Here is a 21,960-nt window from a genome sequence, read left to right as displayed (position 1 = left end):
GGGAATAAGTGTAATGTCGGAAAGCAATTTTTTTTTCTTGACAACGTTTTAAAGGTACCTAAGTAAAAACAAGAATAAAAGGCTTTGTATTGGACTAAATAAGATATATAGTACATCTCGTCAAATATGCAATTAAAAAAAATTAAAGGAATTAAAAAAAGTGTTCACTCAGTGTTTGTTTTAATCTGTCAAGTATGAATATAATATAAAAGAATATATTTTTGATTATTACAAAGATTTATCTGTTATCTTCTTGTATAACATGAAACTATATTTTATGACACGTAACGTGTTGGCGACCAAATAAATCCACCCATTATATAAAACCACACTAAATCGTTAGCTTGCAGTATCATGGGTTTGCGATGTGTTTCTATGTTATGGCAAGAATATATAAAATACTCCTTGTCAAAGGTTTAATATCTCCCTTGTCAGCTTCCCGATAAAACAATGTAGGCGAGGGCAGTATGGGAGATGGTCCACAGTCCTCATCGCTTCATGTTCTCCTGAGACTCACGCCCACTCAGCAAAGCGCACATTTACACAAATTTTGATCAAATCCTTCTGGAAATTATTTTTTCTATTTTTCTATAATACTTCACTTTACAGAATGTTCGAGAAAAAAATCCATAGTTAAATATATTTAAGTTTAGCACTCAAAGCTGGCCAATTGGCTTTGCATGATAAGCTGAGAGCAGAACAACTTTAATCAGATTCTGATTGCTATGTCGTTACATTTTGATTGGTGCTGGAGATACCTAACATCTTCATACACTTTATACCAATAGAAGAGCTCAGACAAAAACTCATGTATAATAGTTTAATTTATTCTGAGACACAAACTCTAAATCAAAATTCCTGAGACTGTTTATGAAAAAAGAAGCAGATGGGCCGCATGACAAAAATATAATGCCATAAATCAGTCGTTCACCGTCTTGTTCCACATCTGTCACTTTTCTGAATCCTCTCCTGTGCTCTAGCAGTGTTAGCAGTTTTGTTATTGTTCTCGTGTGCAGCTGCTCAATTAATTTAGGGCAAACAATGGTGCATGAATAAGTCATTTACGTTAAAAAAAAATGTATTTTCGAAGGAGTAATACAACAGTTGTTTGACTAACTACAAGCCGGGCAGCTTAGTGTGTGCGGCACTGAGAATTTTATCTTGAATGATGAATATTAGATCAAAGCCATTAAAAGTCAGCAAAGTTTCTTTCCACAACTTCACAGTCTTCTGTGTAGAGCAAATATACGAGGCATGTTTCAGCATTTCAAAATAAAGTTCTACATCATGTCGCATTTCTGCACAGGAACAAATACTATACGGTAGTATTTGGTGCCGACTTTCCCTTTCCAAACGTTTGAGACACGATGATGACAAATGTCGATTGTATGTGCGCACACACAGGACCGTCGCCAAAGTACAACAGATTTTGCAAAACATTTAAAACAAAACCCTCTTTCCAACTAAACTGACGACTGAAGACTTTGATTCTTTGGATATGAAGCTCTGATTTGAAAACGTCTACAATTATTCAGTACAGAATAGACATCTATTAGAACTCTGTTCATTTTTGTTGGATTTGATTCAACATATTGAAATTCAATTAGCTTTAATAACACAATATAAATTGACACGTTATTAGACTCTAACTGGGGCTACTGGATTTCATCTTTATGTAGGAATTGCATAGAAATGGCAACGTTAATGTGATAATATACTACTATATGCTCGGTGATGGATAATGGTGAAATTGTATACATGCAGGTGACATTTAAGGCAGTTGCATGTTGTACTACATCATGTATTATGTTTACATTGTCACACATCACTGACAAATCTTACAAAAAAATGTAGATTATTAAGTATTAAAAGGTGGAATATGGTACACATACTGTAGGTTTCATGCTGCTTCTAAACAATAAGTTAACAAATATGAAAAAAAAAAATAACCAAGGCTAATTACACTTTCTAAATATGAAGAAAAGAATAGAGTGAAAACTGCAACCAATATATATATATATATTTTCTTTTTCTTATGGAGTCTGTAGAAACACAAGAGCTTCGAACTAACAAGCTACTTTAATACAATATTCCGACATCAAAAAACAATAAAATGTGTTCACAGTCCTAACAGTACCCGGCTACTCTGAAACTCATCAGTTGGAGTCAGTTGTGCATATCTCACCTCCACAGAGGAGGCTGTGCACAGCAAGAGAGGGGAAGCTGTCCCGCCATCACAAAGCGCATTGTGTCCGCAGGACATGTAAACTGTCATGGAGACGTAGTGTGCAGTGCGGGCCAAAGAGAAGCTGGGTGTTCACTCTGCAATCTGTTCGCTGTCTGTCAGCTCATTTCACACTGATCAATGCATTACGTCAGCAAAACTTTTTTCTCCACTGAAGAGGCACTCCCATTTTTTTCCCCATTTATTAACAGCAAAAAAACATCACATATGTTTTGTGCGGCTCTATCACTGATATTCAGACACCTTGTGTTCTCTGACAGTGCAGCTCGAAACCGAAAAAGCCTGCTCTCTTTATATTTTAAGACTTTACGAGAGAATTACAATAGAAACTCAAATGGATAGGTGGCATACTGTTGCAAAGCAAACAAGGGGGGAAAAATATAGAAAAACCTCCATGAACTAGGTCATTAGACACAATACAATATGGAAAGAATCTGTTGAATAGAGGAAATCATTCTATTTTTTAAGTGTAGAACTTTCTGCATTTTTATGAAGCTTGTATTTTGTGTAAAGTTTGTAAATTATATTCCAAAGTAAAAAGGATTTTGATCCTGCAGGAAAATGCAATATTTAATTTAACTGCTTGGCTTTTAACCGTGTTATTATGAAAATAAAATGAAAAATAGAGACGCTCCTTAGATCTTTTGAGAGCACCAGGTTATTACACAGCAGGATCCAAAATATCCAGTTTAAGTATTTATTTTAATCACTCCCACTATATCTTAATACTGCCTTTGCTGCTCTCTCTAAATTTGCCCCAGATACTGTCCCCGCTGAAGTGTTGAGAAATATTGAATATTACATTCAGTGCAGATGGTGTTATTTACCTGTATGGATTCATCACCACATAACCTACATGCCATGTATTACCTCATCATCTCATCTCATTGTCAGTAGTTAGTTAGTGTTGTAGATAAGAATAAGACACTATTGCCATTCTACAGAGTCATTTTGCCTCCGAACAGCATTGCCCCTTCAAAATAAAAGTACCAGTCTTTTTAATACATCCAACAGGACAACAAGTAACACATAGTCAAGGAAATACTTGAAATGAATACACATAAAGAACAGCAGTGTATTTAAACATGCTGGACCACAGGAAACTGATGAAAATATGTGTTAAATATCCTGATGTTAGCTCAACAAAGAGATCCATAATTAAGTTAAATTATGGAAACGTGGGAGATTAGCAAAACTGTTTAAACTTTGACTAGATTATTTCTGTAAACGGATAATATGACAGCCTATTTAATCACCATTACTGGCTCATCAAATCATTTTGGACTGAACTGGAGAACTGTGAGCCAATCAAAGTCAGGAAAAATAGGCAGGGGGGACTTGCGGGAAACAAAAAGGGTAAAGTTTTTTTTTGTGTTGCAGTGCTGAGAGGACAGCTCTTCAAAACTAATTCTGTAATGCATTTTTTAATTTGCAAGTCTCTTTCTGTATGTGGCTTTATTCTCACACCGAGTGTGTCTGATAAAACAGTTCACACCTGCTTTCCTCACACATTCAATTTCTGAGACGCAGTTTCCTCCGTATGATGTCAGTCTACAGTGATAAATCAGGTGCAATGGCTATTACCTATGGGACCTTTTTCTCCTATCATACGTTTCCCCTACTAGCAATGCTGTAAAATGCGTATTATTACTCTTAATTTTGAGAGGTGCAGCTTTCCTTTCATTGAATAGCAGGTCAAATCTTGGTGCTTATTAGTAAGTAAGGACTAATGCAATTTGGCTGTTTAGTGGGGTGTAAATATTTATGATCGTGTGCTTCGACGCTGTAGATCACTGGCCATTTTGCTGCTGAAACATTAGAATCGGCTTTGTTGAACGGGCAATACAAAAGCGGAAATTTTGAAATTGTAGCAGCTCTAAGGTTAACAATGCCTCCTGTATGTATGGTCTGATAGGATTTCGGAGGTGATTGGTAAAATGAATGAACAGGGATTATATCCTCTTCAGTGGTGGGCATGTGAGAGATGTAGCTGCAGCTAAAAAATCACATTGCAGAGAATGTATATGTGGTTCTCACCTCAAACGACTCCTAAAATAAACTTGGCTGAAATAGCTGTACTGACTAACTCAGCGTGGAGTTGGCAAACTATATGACTTTTTAGAAAACCGCAAAAAAAGATCGAATGATCTACTGAGGAGACAACTTTTTTTGTCTTGACTAGTTAACAGGAAGAACTTCCAAACTTAGCATATTCCTTTTAAAACACTGCACACTTTAATTTCACAGGACGATGGTTTTGATTTCCTGGATGTAAAGGAGACTTGGGCTGGGAGTGCAGCCAAGTCATCAGGCGTGACACTATAGCTCATTTCTGTAAGACCTCAGTTGAATATCAAAGCTCTAACGTATTGTATGTATTATTAGCATAATGCATAGTTGAGGGGATAACAAAGCGCTGCGCACAGAGTGGGCTGAAGAAAATAAATGAGCACTGCCGTTCACAGCTTGCTTGAAAGAACTTGTGATGTGGCTGCAGGCATTGGATTTTTTTTCTCATTTTCACACATGCACAACCACACGCTGGCTTGCACACAGACTTACACATCCGTATTAACAGAAGTCAGCAGGAATACTTATCAGCTTCTCACCTCTCCCTCAGCATAATAATTTTGGGCTGAGTTCGACACCTCTTGCTGAGGGTGAAGAGCTTGTTGATGATGCGTCGCGCTTTGCTCAGGAGCTGCTGGGTGCTGAGCTCAAGCTGTTTGTAGCGTTGGTGAATGGCCGGCTCCATCTTCCAGAAGTATTGGATGGCGGACGTGTTCAGGGCGTAGAAAGTGGGAAGCCTTCGGACGAAGTTCTGAAACTCATCTGGAAGGCATAAGGAGACGCAAGATGAGAGTTGAACACTTTCTCCAGCACCGGCCAAACTAACGCTCTCACTTCCTTCCCACTCTACTTTGCTAATCTTGTCAAACTAAATGAGAGAACTTTGCAGGGGTCACAGGTGCTCAAGAGCTGCTGGTCAAACTGGAAGTGATATTGTTTGATGCCTATGCTAATGGGAAAAAGGCAAATACAATACTAAATACAAAGTTGGGGTAAGATATTCTTTTCTTCCATTATTGAATAGCCAACAGCTTTTCCAGGGCTACTCCTGCTGGTTAGTCTGTGATATAATATTACGGACAAGTAGCACAGAAGATAATATCCTGTATGTCAACCCTTCAGAGCTGCTGTCTGCTGAAAACACAATGCGCAGCAAACAGATTACATTTCTGAGGCATTCAATAACAATATCATCATCATTGTGATCATTTGTTATATGGGATATCAATGCAAAGCTCAACACTGATGAGAAAATGACTTTACTGTTTGTAATTAGTTAACAATATCTTGATGATATAGCATCTGATTAGAAAACCAATTAAGTGCCAATGGCTTCCTTGGTGATTATGCAAGGTGTATAACAGGTTCCTATGAAATTAATAAGCTGATTAAACAGCTTGTAATAAAATATATTACAGGGGTATTTGGGGTCGGGGCGCTTTCCATGTCCTACATACCATAATGAGAGACATTCTCCTGAGGAGTAAAGCAACTACACGGTGCGGCTTACATATTTGTTCATCGGATTCCACATATTCATTTGTATCGTAATGCAGTGCCTCTTCATGCCACATTGCATGAATAGCTCCACAGATGTCTCTTTATTTGTTTGTACAACAGAAAAAAAAGGTTAAATCAAGAGTAAACACAAAGTCTGATGAGACAAAACAAACAGCTCCAATGAAAAGTAGAGAAGGGAAATTACAATTAAAACCCAAAGAAAGGAATAGGAAAAAAAAAAAAAACAACTTGCTGGAAGGATATTGCCTGGCATTGAAAAACTGTGGCATTCAAAAAATGACACAGTCTAGTGCTTTTACATAGTACCTCATCAGGGTGGTATCTTTCTTAAAAAGACAAAGCTATGGTTTCCTCCATGTTATTTAACCATTGTTAAAAGTATTAGGTGATCACCGTTCACCGTGTGTATTTCCATCTCCAGTACTTTATCCTCTGGAAAAGATATCGATTGATATGGTAGAGGACACAAAATAGTGGCTGAACCTGTTCACAGTGTTTCCTGCAGAACGTTGAAACTGCAAGCTGCTGCTGAGCTTGACCATTATTTTATCACCAAGACAACGATAGCTCATTGCTGGAGACCCACTCTCTGTCCAACCATCATTATCTTGTCAGCCACTGAACCCACTAAGGTAACAGCACTCCCCCCCCTTTTGGTATGATTTTAAAAATAGACGACTGTCAGATTTGAAGGGGCAGAAGAACAGACACATTCTGGGCATTGTTAAAACTCAATTGGTGTTGGAGGGTAATGATGTGGAAAGGCTTATTTGGCAGATTCTTCATAAATCGCTTAATTATGAGGTTACAATTAAAAAATGATCCGTCTTAGTTGTTAATTTTACACATTCGAATCAATTTTACAACAATGCAAAATATTATGTTTAACCATGATCTCATTTGTCCGTATTGTATCACCCTGACTTGTTACATATTGCACCCTCCAGTCAATGGATATTAGACTGTTGTCCGTTTCAGTTTACCGTTATGAATGACTTTTTTACTTACTCACCGAAAATTGAAGATCACCAAGCAAGTGTATAAAGCAATGAAAAAAACATACATCTTTTAGGAAATTAAGATGCTGATTCTAATTAAAGCATCATTCAGTGGAAGGTCCAAGCTAATCACGTCTCTATCAGCCGACTATAGAAACCTCATTTAACAATCAGAGTCATGATTATGAATCGCTGATGTTAGTTGTTCTCTATTAGATCAAATACACAAGTGGATCCCCAGGGGTTTTAAGGGAACTTACTTGTTTTTTTTCATTTAATTCAGCACTGCAACTGCAGTTCTCAGGGCACGTTGCTGCTTAAGTTATTGCCAGCTGTGAGCTAATCAAGTCGCCCTTAGTACAGAAGCATGTCACCTGTAATAACATTTTTAGCCAGCGAGGTGCACAAAGAGCAGATTAAGATAGGGCTGGGAGAGAGACTAGATGCCCTCAGGGTGTGTGGATGCAGCTCACAGTTTAAATAATGATAAGAACACAGAAACAGAGCTTTGTTGGAACATTCAGTAAAATGTGTGATACACTGTGAGCGTGCAACATTTCAGTGTGCCTAATAAAATCACTTTGCAAAAAGCTTGTACGAATTTTCTCACAATCATCCCAAGTGAACACCTCGAGCAAAACGGTAAACTGTATTAAATGAGGTTAACTGATAAAATGGATATAACTCAGCTGCAAAGTATTACATCACAGGTTACATCATAGGCTAACAGATTACAGCTACTGTAGTTTGTTTATAGCGAGGGACAGCTTCCCCTGTAGTCACATTACTGTCAATGCTACTCTTTCATTTGCACAATGCGATTTCTGCACACAGACAGGCTCAAATGGCAGCAAAAGGTAGTTGTTTGAATGCTGAAGAGCACTGGGAGACGACAGATTTATCAACTGTTAAGAAATGTTTGCCTTCATTATTTCTGGCTGTATCAGGGAAACTGAGGGAAATGTTGCCAACCAATAGGCTGGACTGCTTTATGGCAGTATTGGATTCTTTCTTCAATTTGATGAAGTCACCTTAATTTGTACATCATCATCATCATCATCATCGAATTTAGCAGATTGTCCAACAAAAATGTATCTATAATGAGCGACTCAAATCATTTTACAGACATTTATCAATATCAAAATATGATATTGTAAAATTACATAATATTTAGTTCAACAATTGTTTTGGAATGGTATTTACATCAAAACTTACCAAAAAGCAATTAGAAATATGTAAAATGGCCTTACATTTATGAGACAGACCAATATTTTATGTAAGAATGTATAAGCTATGACCAGTGGGATTTTACTAATTCATCAAATCTCAGTCATTTCAGCTAATAGGCATGAAATGCCCTTCTCTGTTGTTTTCTTCTAATTTTTTGCAAGATGCTGGTTTAAAAATTGCACCTCTGTGTACCGTTGAATTCCCATCACGTTGATTGGATGTAATTGCCCCTTGTTTCGTCTTTTGTTTTTTTTGCCCATCGGCTCCTCTAACAATAGAGTCTAATTTGCCGTCAGTGTGAGGGTCACAGCCAATGAATGAGTGCAAAAAGGAGAACACTGACCTGACTCCTCAAAGTCTTGGTTGGCCAAGTTCCAGGAATCTCGGATTTTCAGCACACTGGCTTGCATAGCCCTCAGATCCACCTCGGGGCAATTACACTGCGGGTAGTCCACTTTGCAGCGGCACCAGCAGTCACTGTCCCGGCACACAAACTGGCCCTCCTCATTACAACCGATGTAGCTGAGAGCTGCCTGCACGAACCTGGCCCTTATGTACTCTGGCAGTATGGCCTGGAGGCCTATGGCAAGGACAACAACATGGAAATGTCACATAGATGAATGAATATGGAGCTGTAAGTACTTTAGGTATTGCAGAAAATGTGTAAAGATGGCTGTTGTGCGCTACATCTGTAAATCACAAAAGGCCCGGCACTCATTTTCTTTTTGTTTTTTTTGCCACACTTGACATATGCTTGGCGTCACATGCAATATGCTGAGATTCACTTAAAGTTTTATTTTCACTACACAGTTCTGCTACTTTTGTTCTGAATCATTACTGCCCGGGATTCATTTGAGAATCAGGCAAGGATGCACGGCAAAAAAAAAAAAAAAAAAAAAAAAGCGAAAGAGTGATTGAAGCTAAATTCGTTCCGACACTCTCATGCTGCAGTTATAAGCTTGCCAGAGAACAGACACAGCGACAATTCCATCAGAAATTGGGCGAGTTCAATTATGAATGCCCAACCTTGCAAATGAATCTTATTTTCAGGGCTCTGAACCAAAACGGAGCTGACAGAGTCGAGGTTGTCATAGTTACTGCATCCAAGAGGGCCCGTCCTTGTTTCGGTCACCTGAAGGGAGGAAAACAGAGGCACATAACACATACTGAGAAAAAAAAAAACACACTGATGGCATTAAATATAGAGAGAGTGATAGATAAAGGACAATTAAAGAAAGCACATGACTAACTGTCATGCAGAATACAATTACCAACACCCTTTCCCTTCACTATCTCGTCTTCAACTCTGTTACTTAGACCTGACCTGAAAACTTTGTGAACTTGTGGGCTGGAAATTGAGTTGAGAGCAGGATCCCTGGAGTAAAGCATAATGAGTAAGGTGGTGTCATCTGTCAAATTCATCTCTACGTTGTGTTTCCCCATTACAATGCCCCCCTGACACCCATAACATGCTAAAATCTATTGTGATGCTAGAGTAAGCATGTCCTATTCAATTACATACACACCTGAGGATTCATGTAATTGCTCGGTGCAAACTTTTACATGAGGTATGCAATACTGTTACAGCACTACACACAGGCTGAAATGTGATGAGAGGATTGGCAACCAAAAAAAAAAAAAAAAAAATCATCTCAATTTGGGAACCATTATTGAATTGGTGGAGTACTCCACCAATTGCATTGCTCTTGTGTTACATTGTCAAACACACAATGTACAAAAAGTATTAAAATCAATGAAGCACAACCCGATACGTTTTCTTTTATATTTATTATACGTTTCATCTTCATGCCAAAGCATGGCGCCTACATTACCCACAATGCAAGTAACATCACTCGAGGCAATTTACCAGATTGTACAAGGCTCCCTCTGGAGCAACAAACTGCTTTACACAGAAAGGCTTTCATTTCATATCGTACCCCTCAAGACCTTTAAAGAAACTCTGATATACAAAAAAGTTCCACACGTGAAGCACAAAAACTTTGACTTCGGAGTATATAATCATCATGATCCTCCGCATCAATGGGCTGCATAGAGCAAGCACACTAGCGTTTCCTTTCACTGCCTCATAGCCGCTCAACCTCAGGCTCATTCACGTGAACAGAGGAAGAAAAACAAGTCTTTTACAGAGGTCCCTTTCCCAATGTACGTCTATAGGAAAAGGTATTTTGGGGTTCAATGTAATAATTTAACTCGTTTTAACTTATGTTCTTCTCTACATAGTAATGCCACTTAACCCAAATAATAATATTTTCCTAAATCTAACCCAAATGTCCGTGTTGCCTTAACCTAACCAAGTTGTTTCCCATAAAGACGAAAGGTTTATTTTAAGACTGAATGCATGTAATGAGCGGATCAACACATGTTGCTGGAGATTTTTTCGGAGAATGGACAAACAATTAGGAAAAATAATATATCATACAACCGTTGTATGAGGATATGTTGAAACACTTGATCAATTAAGAATTTGACCTGATGGTGGATCACTAAAATTATTACAATTCATCCTGTGACATGGTCCTATAGTTTTGGAGAAATTTCACTCAAAATGTGAACCTCATGGTAGCACTAGATGAAAGGTCAAGGGATCATCAAAGTCAGTTGATTTCATCCTCTTGGGACCATAGATGTGTGTGCAATAATTCATGGCAATGCATTCAATAGTATTAATAATACATACATACATACATACACAGTATATAATAGATATTTTAGTCTGGACTAAAGTGGTGGACCAACCGAACACAGAGTTGCATAACAAATGCAGTTTGTAGTCCGATGTTGCAACATAAGAAAAACACTCCAGCTAAACTATATTCCATGGTGGAGGATGGAGGATGAGATTAGGAGTCTCACAGCCTGAGGAAAGAAGCTGCTCTGATGTCTGGTGGTACGGTAGCTGATACTTCCGTATCGCTTGCCAGACGGCAGCAGGGTGAGCAGGACGTGGCTGGGGTGGGTATTGTGTTTTAATATCCTTTCGACTCTCCGCAAGTGTTACTGGCGGTATAAAGACTGCCAGAGTATAATTATAGAGACTCTCTTTTTAAAGCTTTTTGTTTTCTTCAGCACACAACACAAACCTCTGTCAAGCATGTATGATGGGAGCTCACATGGTGAAACAAATGATTTTTGGCCATTTTAGTGTGCCTGTGGTGGAGCTGAACACAGAACTACAATTTAAAGGATTATTATTGTCAGTAGGTGGGACTACTTCAATCATGTCAAAGTCGCCCTTTTCTTTATTCTCTTTTGAAGAGTGCAGTTTGGACAATGGAAGCCTGCCAATATCGTGAGGGAGAGAACAGTGTAGAGCTGGTTTCACCATACAAACTGATGCAACTGTGTGGGACGTGTGAAGTCTCCATGTGAGAATATACGACACCCAGCTTCAGCTATTGAGGGTTGGAGGATATTAAATAACTGAACGCATTTGGTTAACATGAGTTACTCGTGTCCAAGGAGCACTCTTGTATAAATCTAGGAAACGGTTCAGTCACATTAAGTGAAGCACCAAACAAGTTGGCAGAAGTTGCTGGTTTGGCACTGAGAGAGTTATCTACCAGCCAGCCTACATAGAGGATATGGCCGCCCTATTTATCCACACTCCATGCATCATTATGGCATTTTTGTACATCTGACAATCTGTCACACAACAGCTATGTGTACATATTTGGCAATGAAAACATTTCCTGCTGGTTTTAAGGATTCATACCACATCAGACAGCTTCTATAAAACAGCACTGGAAAGAAGGTCTGGTCATGAGTGCTGTTCTGTCGTGAGTGTTTGAAGCACCAGCTTGAGGCAGAGAGGGGACCTCATTTTACACACCTATTCTGAGTCAGGTTAATTAACTCAGAACAGGTGCAAACATGTAGGAGTAGTTGAAGTAAAAAAAAAAAAAGACATCAATTGACACACATGCAGACAACTCTGTCCACCCGCCTGTTTATTTGAAGAAAGATGTGTCCATGCAGAGGCCTGTGGCCAGTTGCAACGAGTTGTCTGTGTGCAGGGATTGTCTGGATTGTGAAGAAGCCAGTGTTTGTCTGAATTGCCAGTAAACATCACTGTGTCCTCTTGTCTGTGCTGCGGAGTTGAGTTAAAAAAATGTTGCAATTTGCTTGGTAATAAATTCATGAAATCAGCACCTGTGGTTTGTACTTTGAGCTTTTCACCTGGTCTGAAAAAGAAGCCAAACTTCCCATTACGTTTACCACCAGTGTTGAAAACAAAATAAGAGCAAAAAGTTCAGCATTGATTGTCAAATGCTAATGTAATATTTTGGTGAACAAGAACTAAATGACAGCAACAGTGTAGAAGACCACGTTTCTTGTATAGCATTGTTTGCTTGTATTTACTTATTAAACAAGCAGAATGAACCTGTCTTCTTCTTCTTTTTATTTAAAGTACCTTATGTGTGCCAAGAGGAAATGATTCTCTGGAAGAAATGACCCTTTTGAAGCTGTTGAGGCAGATAACTGCTCCACTCGAGCTGAATGTGTTTATTTCTATTACCAGTTGGGTGATCTATTAAAGCTCATAGCTCATTCTTTGCTGGCTAAAAAAACCCGCAAAGAAAGCATGACAAAAATACAACTATTTTTATGGAGACCACTTCAATTTTCTAAAGCCATTAGGCTACACTCTGCTGTCAAAATGAATCAGAGACTAATGCATTAAGATACATGGTTGAAAAAGGGCTTTTAACACAGTAAGTGGGTGCAAGCATAGCAGACATATTATACTAATGGTATTCCTCTTGAACATTGCGTTTGGCTACGTGGTCAGCCTATTCAGTCTGTGTAGTCACTACAAGTTGTACTGGATACTAAGGCAGTATTTTTAACACCAGGTTAATTTATAGGTCCCTGTGGTGAGATAGTGGTTTTAAAATGGTCTAAGTTGTGTTTTAAATGAGTTCATTGGGTTCATGTTATTCAAACTCACCCACTGATCTAACAGCACCTTCAATCCATACTTCAGGTGCTTCTTTCTAACTGTACTAAGTACTTGTGTGTGTCATGGTTTTCATGCAGGCTAGCCTGCTCACTATAGAGCATGAGTGCGGCTAAATCATTCAACTTCATATAAGAACATGAAAACATTCGAAGAAGAGACTCTCTTATGGGGTACACTTTGGTTTTAGAGCTGCTGCTATAGGTTTTATTTCACCCAGGTGTAACCAGGTGAGCTCTTTTCTTTGAACAACTGTGACACAAATTGCTAAAAAACTGATGGAAAAGCAGCAAATATCTGAGATCATTCATGTCAAAAAATGCAAAAATATTAACACTAAGAGCAAAGGCCAACATGCACAAACGCAAGGCAAGCTTACCTCAGTAAAAAAAAAAACAGTCAGTTGCAGACCCTGACAATTGCCCCAAGTTTGGATAGTAAGCTAAATGAAGCCGTAAATAAGCTGTCTTAACACAAGGGTCGAAGAGACATACAGCATGAATACAACAGAAAGTAATTGGCAAAAACATGTAGGTGTGAAACACAACATCCTCTGGGATAGGCACTACAATATCTTACAAGTTCACTTTTGCCCCACGTCTTGAAAGATGCAACTATATAAAGGCTCAAAGACATAACACCATGTTTGTGCTGAAAACACAGACACACAAAAGAAAAATCACAGCAGAATCTATCTTCTCCTTCTCAGCTAATGGTTAGATTGTTCACAATCGCAGCTCAATCATCCTCGACAAAAGACTGATTTGGAGCGTGCGTATATTCAGGCTCCACGAGCAGCAAAGATAAACTGCCAAACCGGAAGGGAAATCCATCTCCTTCTCTGTCACTTGCGAATTATTGCCAAACACCATGACGGTGTCTTCTTTTAATATTTTCCCAAAGGTCCAACACAAGTAACAACATCTCCTTGCCAGATTAAGGACAGCAACTGTGGTATTCAGCCAGGAGGAGAAGGAAGACTTTTACTGCAGTGGGCAAAAAAGTTGTCTTGCTCTTGACATCTACAAGGTCAATAAGGAAACTAAATTCAGAGACATGTGAGGATGAATAAAAGCCGGGGGCGCTATGCACTTATTTTTTTTTACACTTTCACTCTCCTACTTAACTAGAATAACTGCCTCTTGGTATGCCTTTGCCAATCAGTTATTTTACAGTTTTACGTCAATGTCTGTCAAAAATTGCATTACCTTTATCCTATTAGATAATTGTGAGAAATTGTCATACTTTAAACCACAGAAAGAAATCACGAGATTATGCCTGTGTGTGCAACCGTGAGTGTGCATCTCTGTGTCTGTCCACAACTAATCTCGCATTTTGCTCCAGCAAACTGCATAAGGTTTAGGGTTGCCAATTATACATGCATGCTCAAAGACCTCCCGTGGTTGTGGCGACTCACGCTTTCTCAAAACACGCTTTATGACCTGTTTTACACTGTCATTGTTTGCTTCTTACTACAGACTCACTATTCATACCCGGTTGGAAGGGGCTGCAAGTGATAACACAGCTGAGTGCATCTCCGTTCTCCGTCTGCTACTCTGTTTACGGTGTATTTGATTAACTGCTAACAGAACTACAAATACACACACTGCTGTACAGACTGACTTTTGTTTTGGACATTGTGTTTGGCTGACCTTTTAACAGCGAATGGAACTACCCGCTAACGGATATAGCCGCTGCTATTAGATAAGCTTGTTGAGTTTAATTTGGTCCTTGGCACAATTGTATGACGTGTCTTATTTGACAACTTTGAGCTAATTGTCTGCATTCATCGCCGCTTGTTCTTTTTCAGAGTTTTAATGTTTTGAAAAGATTGTTTTTACGACGCATTACAGCGCATTGTTGTCTAGAAGGGAGAATAGTGCACTTTAATCATCAAATTCAAATAAGTTCATTCTTCAATCCAAGTGGAAGTTTGATGAAATTTGCTCATGGGATGGACATGAGGTTAAAGTGACCTTCACCTTTGACTTAAGTCAGTTCATTGTTAAGTTTGGTGGGCATTTGTCCAAAATTTGCCAAAATTCTCATCCAGGCATTCCTGAGAATGGGCCGAACGTACGGACGGACGGACAACTTGAAAATTTAACGCCTCCGGCCACGACTGTCATCTCTGCAGAAGCTTGAAAATACTTAACAGAGCTACTGCTTTGTAATTTACAATTACTTGAATGCTGTCTTCTGAATACAACAATATCATCATTTCAGGCAGGAAGGGCAGAGGGAGCGATGTGGGAGAGGGAGAGTAAGTGACTTAAATTCTTCTTTTTTATTATTGACGCGTTTAATTAAACACAATTAATTAAAATCCGAGCAGCCTCCGTAGGGATCCACAGATTAATTTCTAACACAGTCAGATGTCCAAACTTAAAGAGGAAAATTGACCAAATGCAAATCTAAAGATGGCTTTTCTATGCATAGCAATGAGACCATCTGCAAAAAGAACCCAGTGGAGCAGAGCATGTGTGCACAGTCAGCCTTCTCTATTAGAAATCGACCCCAAAAAGAAAAAATCCTTTTTGTATAATTCACTACTTTCAAGACCCCACAGGGCTTTTTCTGGGGGGCTTTTTTTTGTGCTAAAAGCAAGAAAACATACAAGTGATTCCAACAATGTGATATGCAAATGACATGGATCAGTTGGTGGGGGAATTATTAATGTGCCATAATTGAGTACAAGATAATTGTGCTGACTGTGTTGGAATAACTAACAGCTGCATTTAATTGCACTTAAAGGCTTTCCTAGAATAAGCAGTTTGCGATGCTTACACATGCTGTGGACGTGACTTGTTTATCTTATCACTATGAATTTTTTCACTATGCCCTCTAGGTTTGCCTTTTGATGTCTTCTCACTGTCTAAATGCTCCTTTCAGAATTAATTAATCCTGAAATAGTCCTAAAATCTTTAGCTTATTCAAATGTCTTTCGGGCTGACTTACATGGATGCAAATTAATTTTACCACGGTAAAAGGAGTGTGTGTGTTTTTTTTTTGTTTTTTTTTAATCACAATATGACAAATAAAAATCATGACTGATCATAATGATGTTCAGCGCTGGAGCAACCATGAATCATATTAAAACAGAAAGTTGTTTCCAAAAAAGCAAATGATCAATTTTAATGAATTCACAAAGCCTAATGCTCATTTCAATTTTGTATTAGGGGAAAGCCATATTCCTCCTGTGCTGTCTGTCTTCTGCAAATCACCATTGTTCCCAGAATCCTTGAAGAAGCAAGCTTTTAAGCCGGTAATCTAAATAAATAAATAAAACTCCTATCAGATTAGTGCTAAGCTTTCCAATCTTCATATGGGCATATACAATACTGCTCCTCAGCAAGGAAAAAGGAGAGCTAACGGCCAGCAAGTCAACTACAGACGGGTGACAAATGGGAAAAAATCAACGTAAAGTATCTGAGGAGGTTGATCAGGACGGACTGTTGTAACAGCTACATTGCTCTTTGGTATAGATTCTTGGAGTCTCTGGAACTCTATCAGAGGAATGAATGCTATTCTTCCCAAATATACTTTCTTATTTAGTGTTTTAGTGGAGAGCACGGTCTTATGGTGTGTTTACACCAAACGCAAAGCAAACCTTTCCCGCGGCGCAATGACATACAAAGGCAATACAAAAACGTACATTAAAATACTGTAGAAAATGTGGGTATACAGGTAAGTTTATAGCCCATAGACATCCAACCATCCATCTAAAATGCGTCTTAAATCTCATAACTGCTCAACTGAGGTGAGATCTGATGACTGTTAATACCATAGCATATGAGATTTATCATTTTCATCAAACTATTCCCTGAACCCTCATGAATAGAGGCATTATACATTTCATAACTCATATATTCATGTTTTCCATTGTAATTGCCCACCAGTCTGTATATTCAAGCAGCAGGCAAACATTCCCAAGTCAGCCCTTTTTTTTTAGGTTCATATTACACTGTGCCGGTGAAAATGTAGCTCTGCCTGCTGCCAGACACTCAGGGAAACACCGCTGCTTGGAACATTGACATAGTTCCACTCTCAGACAACACAGCGGCCCAGCTCACAAGTGCGGTGTCTCAGGAAGTGTCATTTTAACTATTGGAGCAGATGAGAGCCAGAGCCAGTATTTGGCATCTTAAACTGGATTCAACTCTGCTCAACTGCTAGTTTTACTGAGTTTCTGCAGCGGAGAGAGAGAGAGAGAGAGAGAGATATTGTCGGATACAGTGTTCCCACTAGAACACTCTCGAGTTCAAAAATGCTTGATGTGGGAAACGACTACAGCAAATATAGAAAGCAGGATGATACAAAAAAAAACAAGAACACACAAAGAAAACAAATGTTCAATAATTAATAAGAAATTAATCAATAAAACTAATTTATTATCATTTTCTCCCAGACTAAGTAAGATGTCACCATGATATAATGTCTGATTTCATTAAGAAGCTAGAACTGAATATTTATAGTTCATAAATTGAATAAAATGAACACGATACAACGAAATTATGCTACAAGTTGGCAATTAAAATACCGGTATTATCTAAACCAGATTATGCCTCGTCTTGCATAATGTATAGATGGATGAGAGGCTCTGTACTATTGGTGTGGGGCCTTGGAAGGGCAGCACAGCACTTAGCCTGTTAACATGGTTCAATGATTCACATAGCTCTGAGGCACATCTATTATTTAAACATGTAAGGCTTTAATATTATTATAAGACCAGTTAGGTGAGAGCATTTTACTGATGGAGATTCATCACTTCAACAAATCCCTCGTATGAATAATTCCACAAAATCTGCATAAAATGTCACTTAGTGAGCTTGTGTTGTCAGATTGAGCAACAATGAGCTTTTAAATTGCGGCACTTTTTTTTTGCTTGCTGGAAAAAAAAAAGCACAAGACGGCATTAATGTTTCGTGAAAATCATGGTTCATTTCAGAATCGCCTCATTCGCTGCACCTTCAAGAATTGTCGTTGGCTTCATCACCACGGCATAGTAGATATGCAAATCCACATTTGCTTCTGAGATACGTTTTTCCTGCTGTATATTCAGTCTTTTAGGATTTCCATGCCTGTTTTAAGACCACTTGGTTGCAGTGGCTTACACTAAAATGTCAACCAGCGAGGGATAAGCTTATGAACTATAAGCAAGAAAAAGCAGAAGAGGAAGAAAAAAAACATCAGAATAAGATTATTGTGTGCGTGTGAGGAGGGAAAAAAAAAAAACACTCAAAGTCACAGGGGAGCAGAGGGGAACCTTTGGTGGAAGAAAGTGGAATTTAATACAGTATGTGGTGTTTTGTTCACTGAGACTCTCCAAGGGGAGCTACAGTAAGCAATGCGATTTTACAGGAAGTACCAGTCACCTGAAAAGAGGCCAAATGAGCTAATTCTGAATTTGGCTTCACTTCATTGAATTAGCTGCAGGTCGAAGAGAAATAGCCGAAAGAAGTGAAATTCTTGACATTGGAGATCAGATATGAGACTAAACCAGGAGCTGTCATCCATCTACTTATACCACACAATTATCTGTCGCTTCTTCACTCTACACATATCCAGGAAGGAAACCCAGAGATCCCGTTAAAGGTTAAATGGGTCGAAGACACGGTAAAAGAAGGACATTTATGTTCCTTTCTGAATAATGAAGAAGCAAAAAAAAATAAAATCTGCCAGTAATGAATTATTCACCCACGCTTGTGATAACGGAGCGCTATGTTTTGTTTTCTTTATCCTGCCATCAAAACTGCCCCGTACTCAGGGAGCCGTGTTCTCTGAAACTGTTCCTCAGCAGTCATTATCTGATTTCTGAAGCTCGACTCGTACTTGTGTTCTCTTCCACGCCAACAAATGAAGTGTATCGCCGCACGGCTGGCTGAACACTCGAGGCTCGCGCAGCAAATTGTGTCAAACGTCCCTCACCACTTCTCCTCCCCGTCAACGATATTCTCCATCCAACTTTAGTTTAATGAATCTTCAATACAGAGGAGCCCGGGCTGCAAATCAAAAGCTAAGCTCGTTGATTGATGCAGCATTTCCTGCGTAACTGCAGCACCCCAATCCTGGGCTTAAAGGCCTGCTAAATAAGGCCCGTCTGTCCTCGTCTCATCTCTTCTGTGCAGTCGCACATGACACCTTAAGTCATACCGCAAAATGTTTGACGAATGATTGAGGGTCTCAGAGGAAATTACTGAAATGGAGGGGCTGATTCATCACACTATGTACCAGCAGAGACATTTTTTTTCCCACTCCTATCTCCTTTTTCCCGTCTTTGATTATTTTCCAGTGCTGCTGCACCGATTCCTCCAGGCCTTCAGGCCAGGCATTTCTACTATTTAGACTATATTACCTCTTGAAACCAGGGGACCAGTGCTCTTCTTAAAGGCAGCTTTGTTTTGGCATCCATCTTCATTGGTTGAGGTAAAAACCCATGTTTGGAAATTAAAGGCAGCTGAGGGTTGTGAATATTTTACATCAGTCACCTGAAAGTGCCTCACAAACAAATATACCCCAGAGGGCTCTTTCTCTATTCATCTCAATCAGAGGGGTTTTTAGCAGCACTTTGGTTTAGGGGAGGCTGCCAAATCAGCTCAACGTCCTCTTGCCAATTCACTTCAGAGAGTGTACAGTTTTATCTCTGACGGACTGTATAGAGGGGCATCGGTAAGGAGGAGTCGATGAAAAATGGGCTGCAGCTCAGAAAACGGCAAGCAACTTAGCTACACAGTCAGAAAGAAGGATATAGACCCGGCTTTTCCTGCTTTTCCAATGGAGTACTGTGTTAGAGCTCGGTACTCGCTAACGACTGCTTAATGTACTGTGTACAATCTTGGCATGTAAATTAGTAGAACACCGTGAGCTTGTCTCTCAGAATATTAGGAGCGTGGAAGGGTGGCCGTTTTTTTTCTTTGTGTCTTCAATCCAAGTTTCTATGTGCTTTGTTTACATAGGCGGGTCCACCATGTTTGCATGTTAGTGCATGTGAGCGTGCCCCACTGGCTATAGCAAAGTGCCGCCGCTTGTCCCTGCTCCAAACGGCAGATTCAGCTGATAACGCTCTCCCGACTGATAGTGTCGTCCGCGGTAAATGAGCCTCCACCGTTAGGTTCCGCATCAGGTTAACAGTGTTAACTATGTGAGCACTGTTAGCACCATTAGCTACAAGCTGCTGGGTCAGCCGTCGTTATATATTGAGAGTCGAGTAGAGGCGAAAGATATGCTCTGAATCTGAAAGTGATTTAAGTCACCAAGAAAAAAATACTAGCTCTATAACTAGTTCTAGATTTTCTAATGTGAGGCTGTCCTGTTTAGTTCTGTATTTATATTATTGTATGTGGCCGGTTGGTCAGAGAAAACATCACCTTCAAGACGTAATGGATGTTTTCACTGGTTTCTGACATATAGACTAAATGGTTGGTATAAAAAAAAAAATGTTTAAAGCTTTAGTCCCACGTAATCCATAACAATATTGTCACTGACAATGAAACAAAGTATTTTTGTAGATTCACGGTTTTCACTGGCGGATGGCAGATTGCGACAAATAATGCTACTGTAAATTGAAATCTATAACTTTAAACCCGGGGATGACGCCTGAGTCAGATCGCTCATGAAGACTTAAATTGAAAAGCACCCCAAAAAAGTTAGTATGTGATACACATAAACGTCAGAGTAGAACTTTTATGTAAATACAGTTCAACTTAAAAACAATGAATGGGGTCTATTAGTCAGGTGTGTTTGCAGTGGTAGTTTCTTTTTTTTTGTATTATTGGATGTACCAACCCCAGAGGCAGTGCAATCACAGCATACAAAACAAACAGACTGAAGAAGCTGACAGTGTCTCAGATGTGTGTTTTTGCACGTTGTTGATATTATTCCGTGACGTTAATCTGTTGTTTACCACAAGCAGGTGTGAACACATAAAAGCCATTTGAGGAAAAGGATTCCTCAGAAAGCAAAGGGAATTCAGTCTCCAGTGCGAAGGGCAAACTCAGCCAATTCCATTAATTCAGCTTGATAACAACTGACAGAGTGATGAATGAACACACCCTGAAGGTAGCAAGCGGTAAAAGATGCATGGTGATATTTACATCATAAGCATATCTTGATATGCATAGCATGCCGTTCTATATAAGAGCATGTACACGGATGAAAGAGCGAAGAGGGAAGCAAACAGTACTGCTCGCTTCATCTCTTCTCTTGCTGGGACTCTCCTTTGCATGTGTACATTTTTACCCCCATGTCCTATCAAAGCGCTATAAAGTGCATAGATTGCAAGGAATACCTTATATGCTGTGGGACACTGGTTTCCAAAGTACGTGAAGTGGCACCCATGGGTGCCCTAAGGAAAAGCCAACGGTGCTGCAAGATTCATTTCTATTTCTTTCTTTTAAACAATGCTTCACCCCATCAAAAAGGACAGTGCATTTTCTATAGGTTTATATTATTTATATATTACATTACCCTTATGCTGCAGCTCACTCACGGTTTCTGATTTTCATCGTAAAAAAACACGTTTTACAGCACACAATAAGTTGCACAGAAACTAAAACAGCAAAATGTCAGAGCAAGCAATGGAAGCACTTGTCACTGGAACTATAGCTCTAAGAAATGCTGATACATCTCACACAGTCTCAGACAAATAGACCTGAGCTGAGCAAAGCAACTAAACTGGAAGCTACATGGTTAGTTGCAATCTTGTCTGTGGAATACATCACCCTTTGTTTGTTCTGGACAGAGGGATGATGGAAGGACAAAAACATTGGACTTCAACACGAAAGACCACCGTTTGTTTCCCGTTTTCTATAGAAAGTCAACACTGGTTTATTTTGATCATAATGACAATCATTCCTTTGACTTTATCAATTTGTTATTACTGAACAATGATGATGAAGCTGTACCCTAACCTTAATGAA

The 21,960-nt window shown here is 39.1% G+C and overlaps 1 protein-coding gene across 1 annotated transcript in view; it reads right to left on the bottom strand.

Annotated features, from left to right (window-relative positions):
• The window catches only part of brinp3a.1 (bone morphogenetic protein/retinoic acid inducible neural-specific 3a, tandem duplicate 1), a 44,259-nt gene that overhangs the window by 1,804 nt on the left and 20,495 nt on the right, over positions 1-21,960 (bottom strand). Inside the window, exons 5-7 of the mRNA XM_031869661.1 lie at positions 9,091-9,196; positions 8,408-8,644; positions 4,855-5,077 (exon numbers count right to left, since the gene is read on the bottom strand). Coding sequence (XP_031725521.1) covers positions 4,855-5,077; positions 8,408-8,644; positions 9,091-9,196 — 566 coding nt within the window. The remainder of the gene's footprint in view (positions 1-4,854; positions 5,078-8,407; positions 8,645-9,090; positions 9,197-21,960) is intronic.

The sequence above is a fragment of the Anarrhichthys ocellatus genome, unplaced genomic scaffold, assembly GCF_004355925.1.
Source record: "Anarrhichthys ocellatus isolate YVR2014 unplaced genomic scaffold, GSC_Weel_1.0 scaffold48, whole genome shotgun sequence".
Lineage (NCBI taxonomy): Eukaryota > Metazoa > Chordata > Actinopteri > Perciformes > Anarhichadidae > Anarrhichthys > Anarrhichthys ocellatus.
Note: the sequence above shows the minus strand (reverse complement) of the source record. Positions and strands in the feature narration are given on the sequence as shown.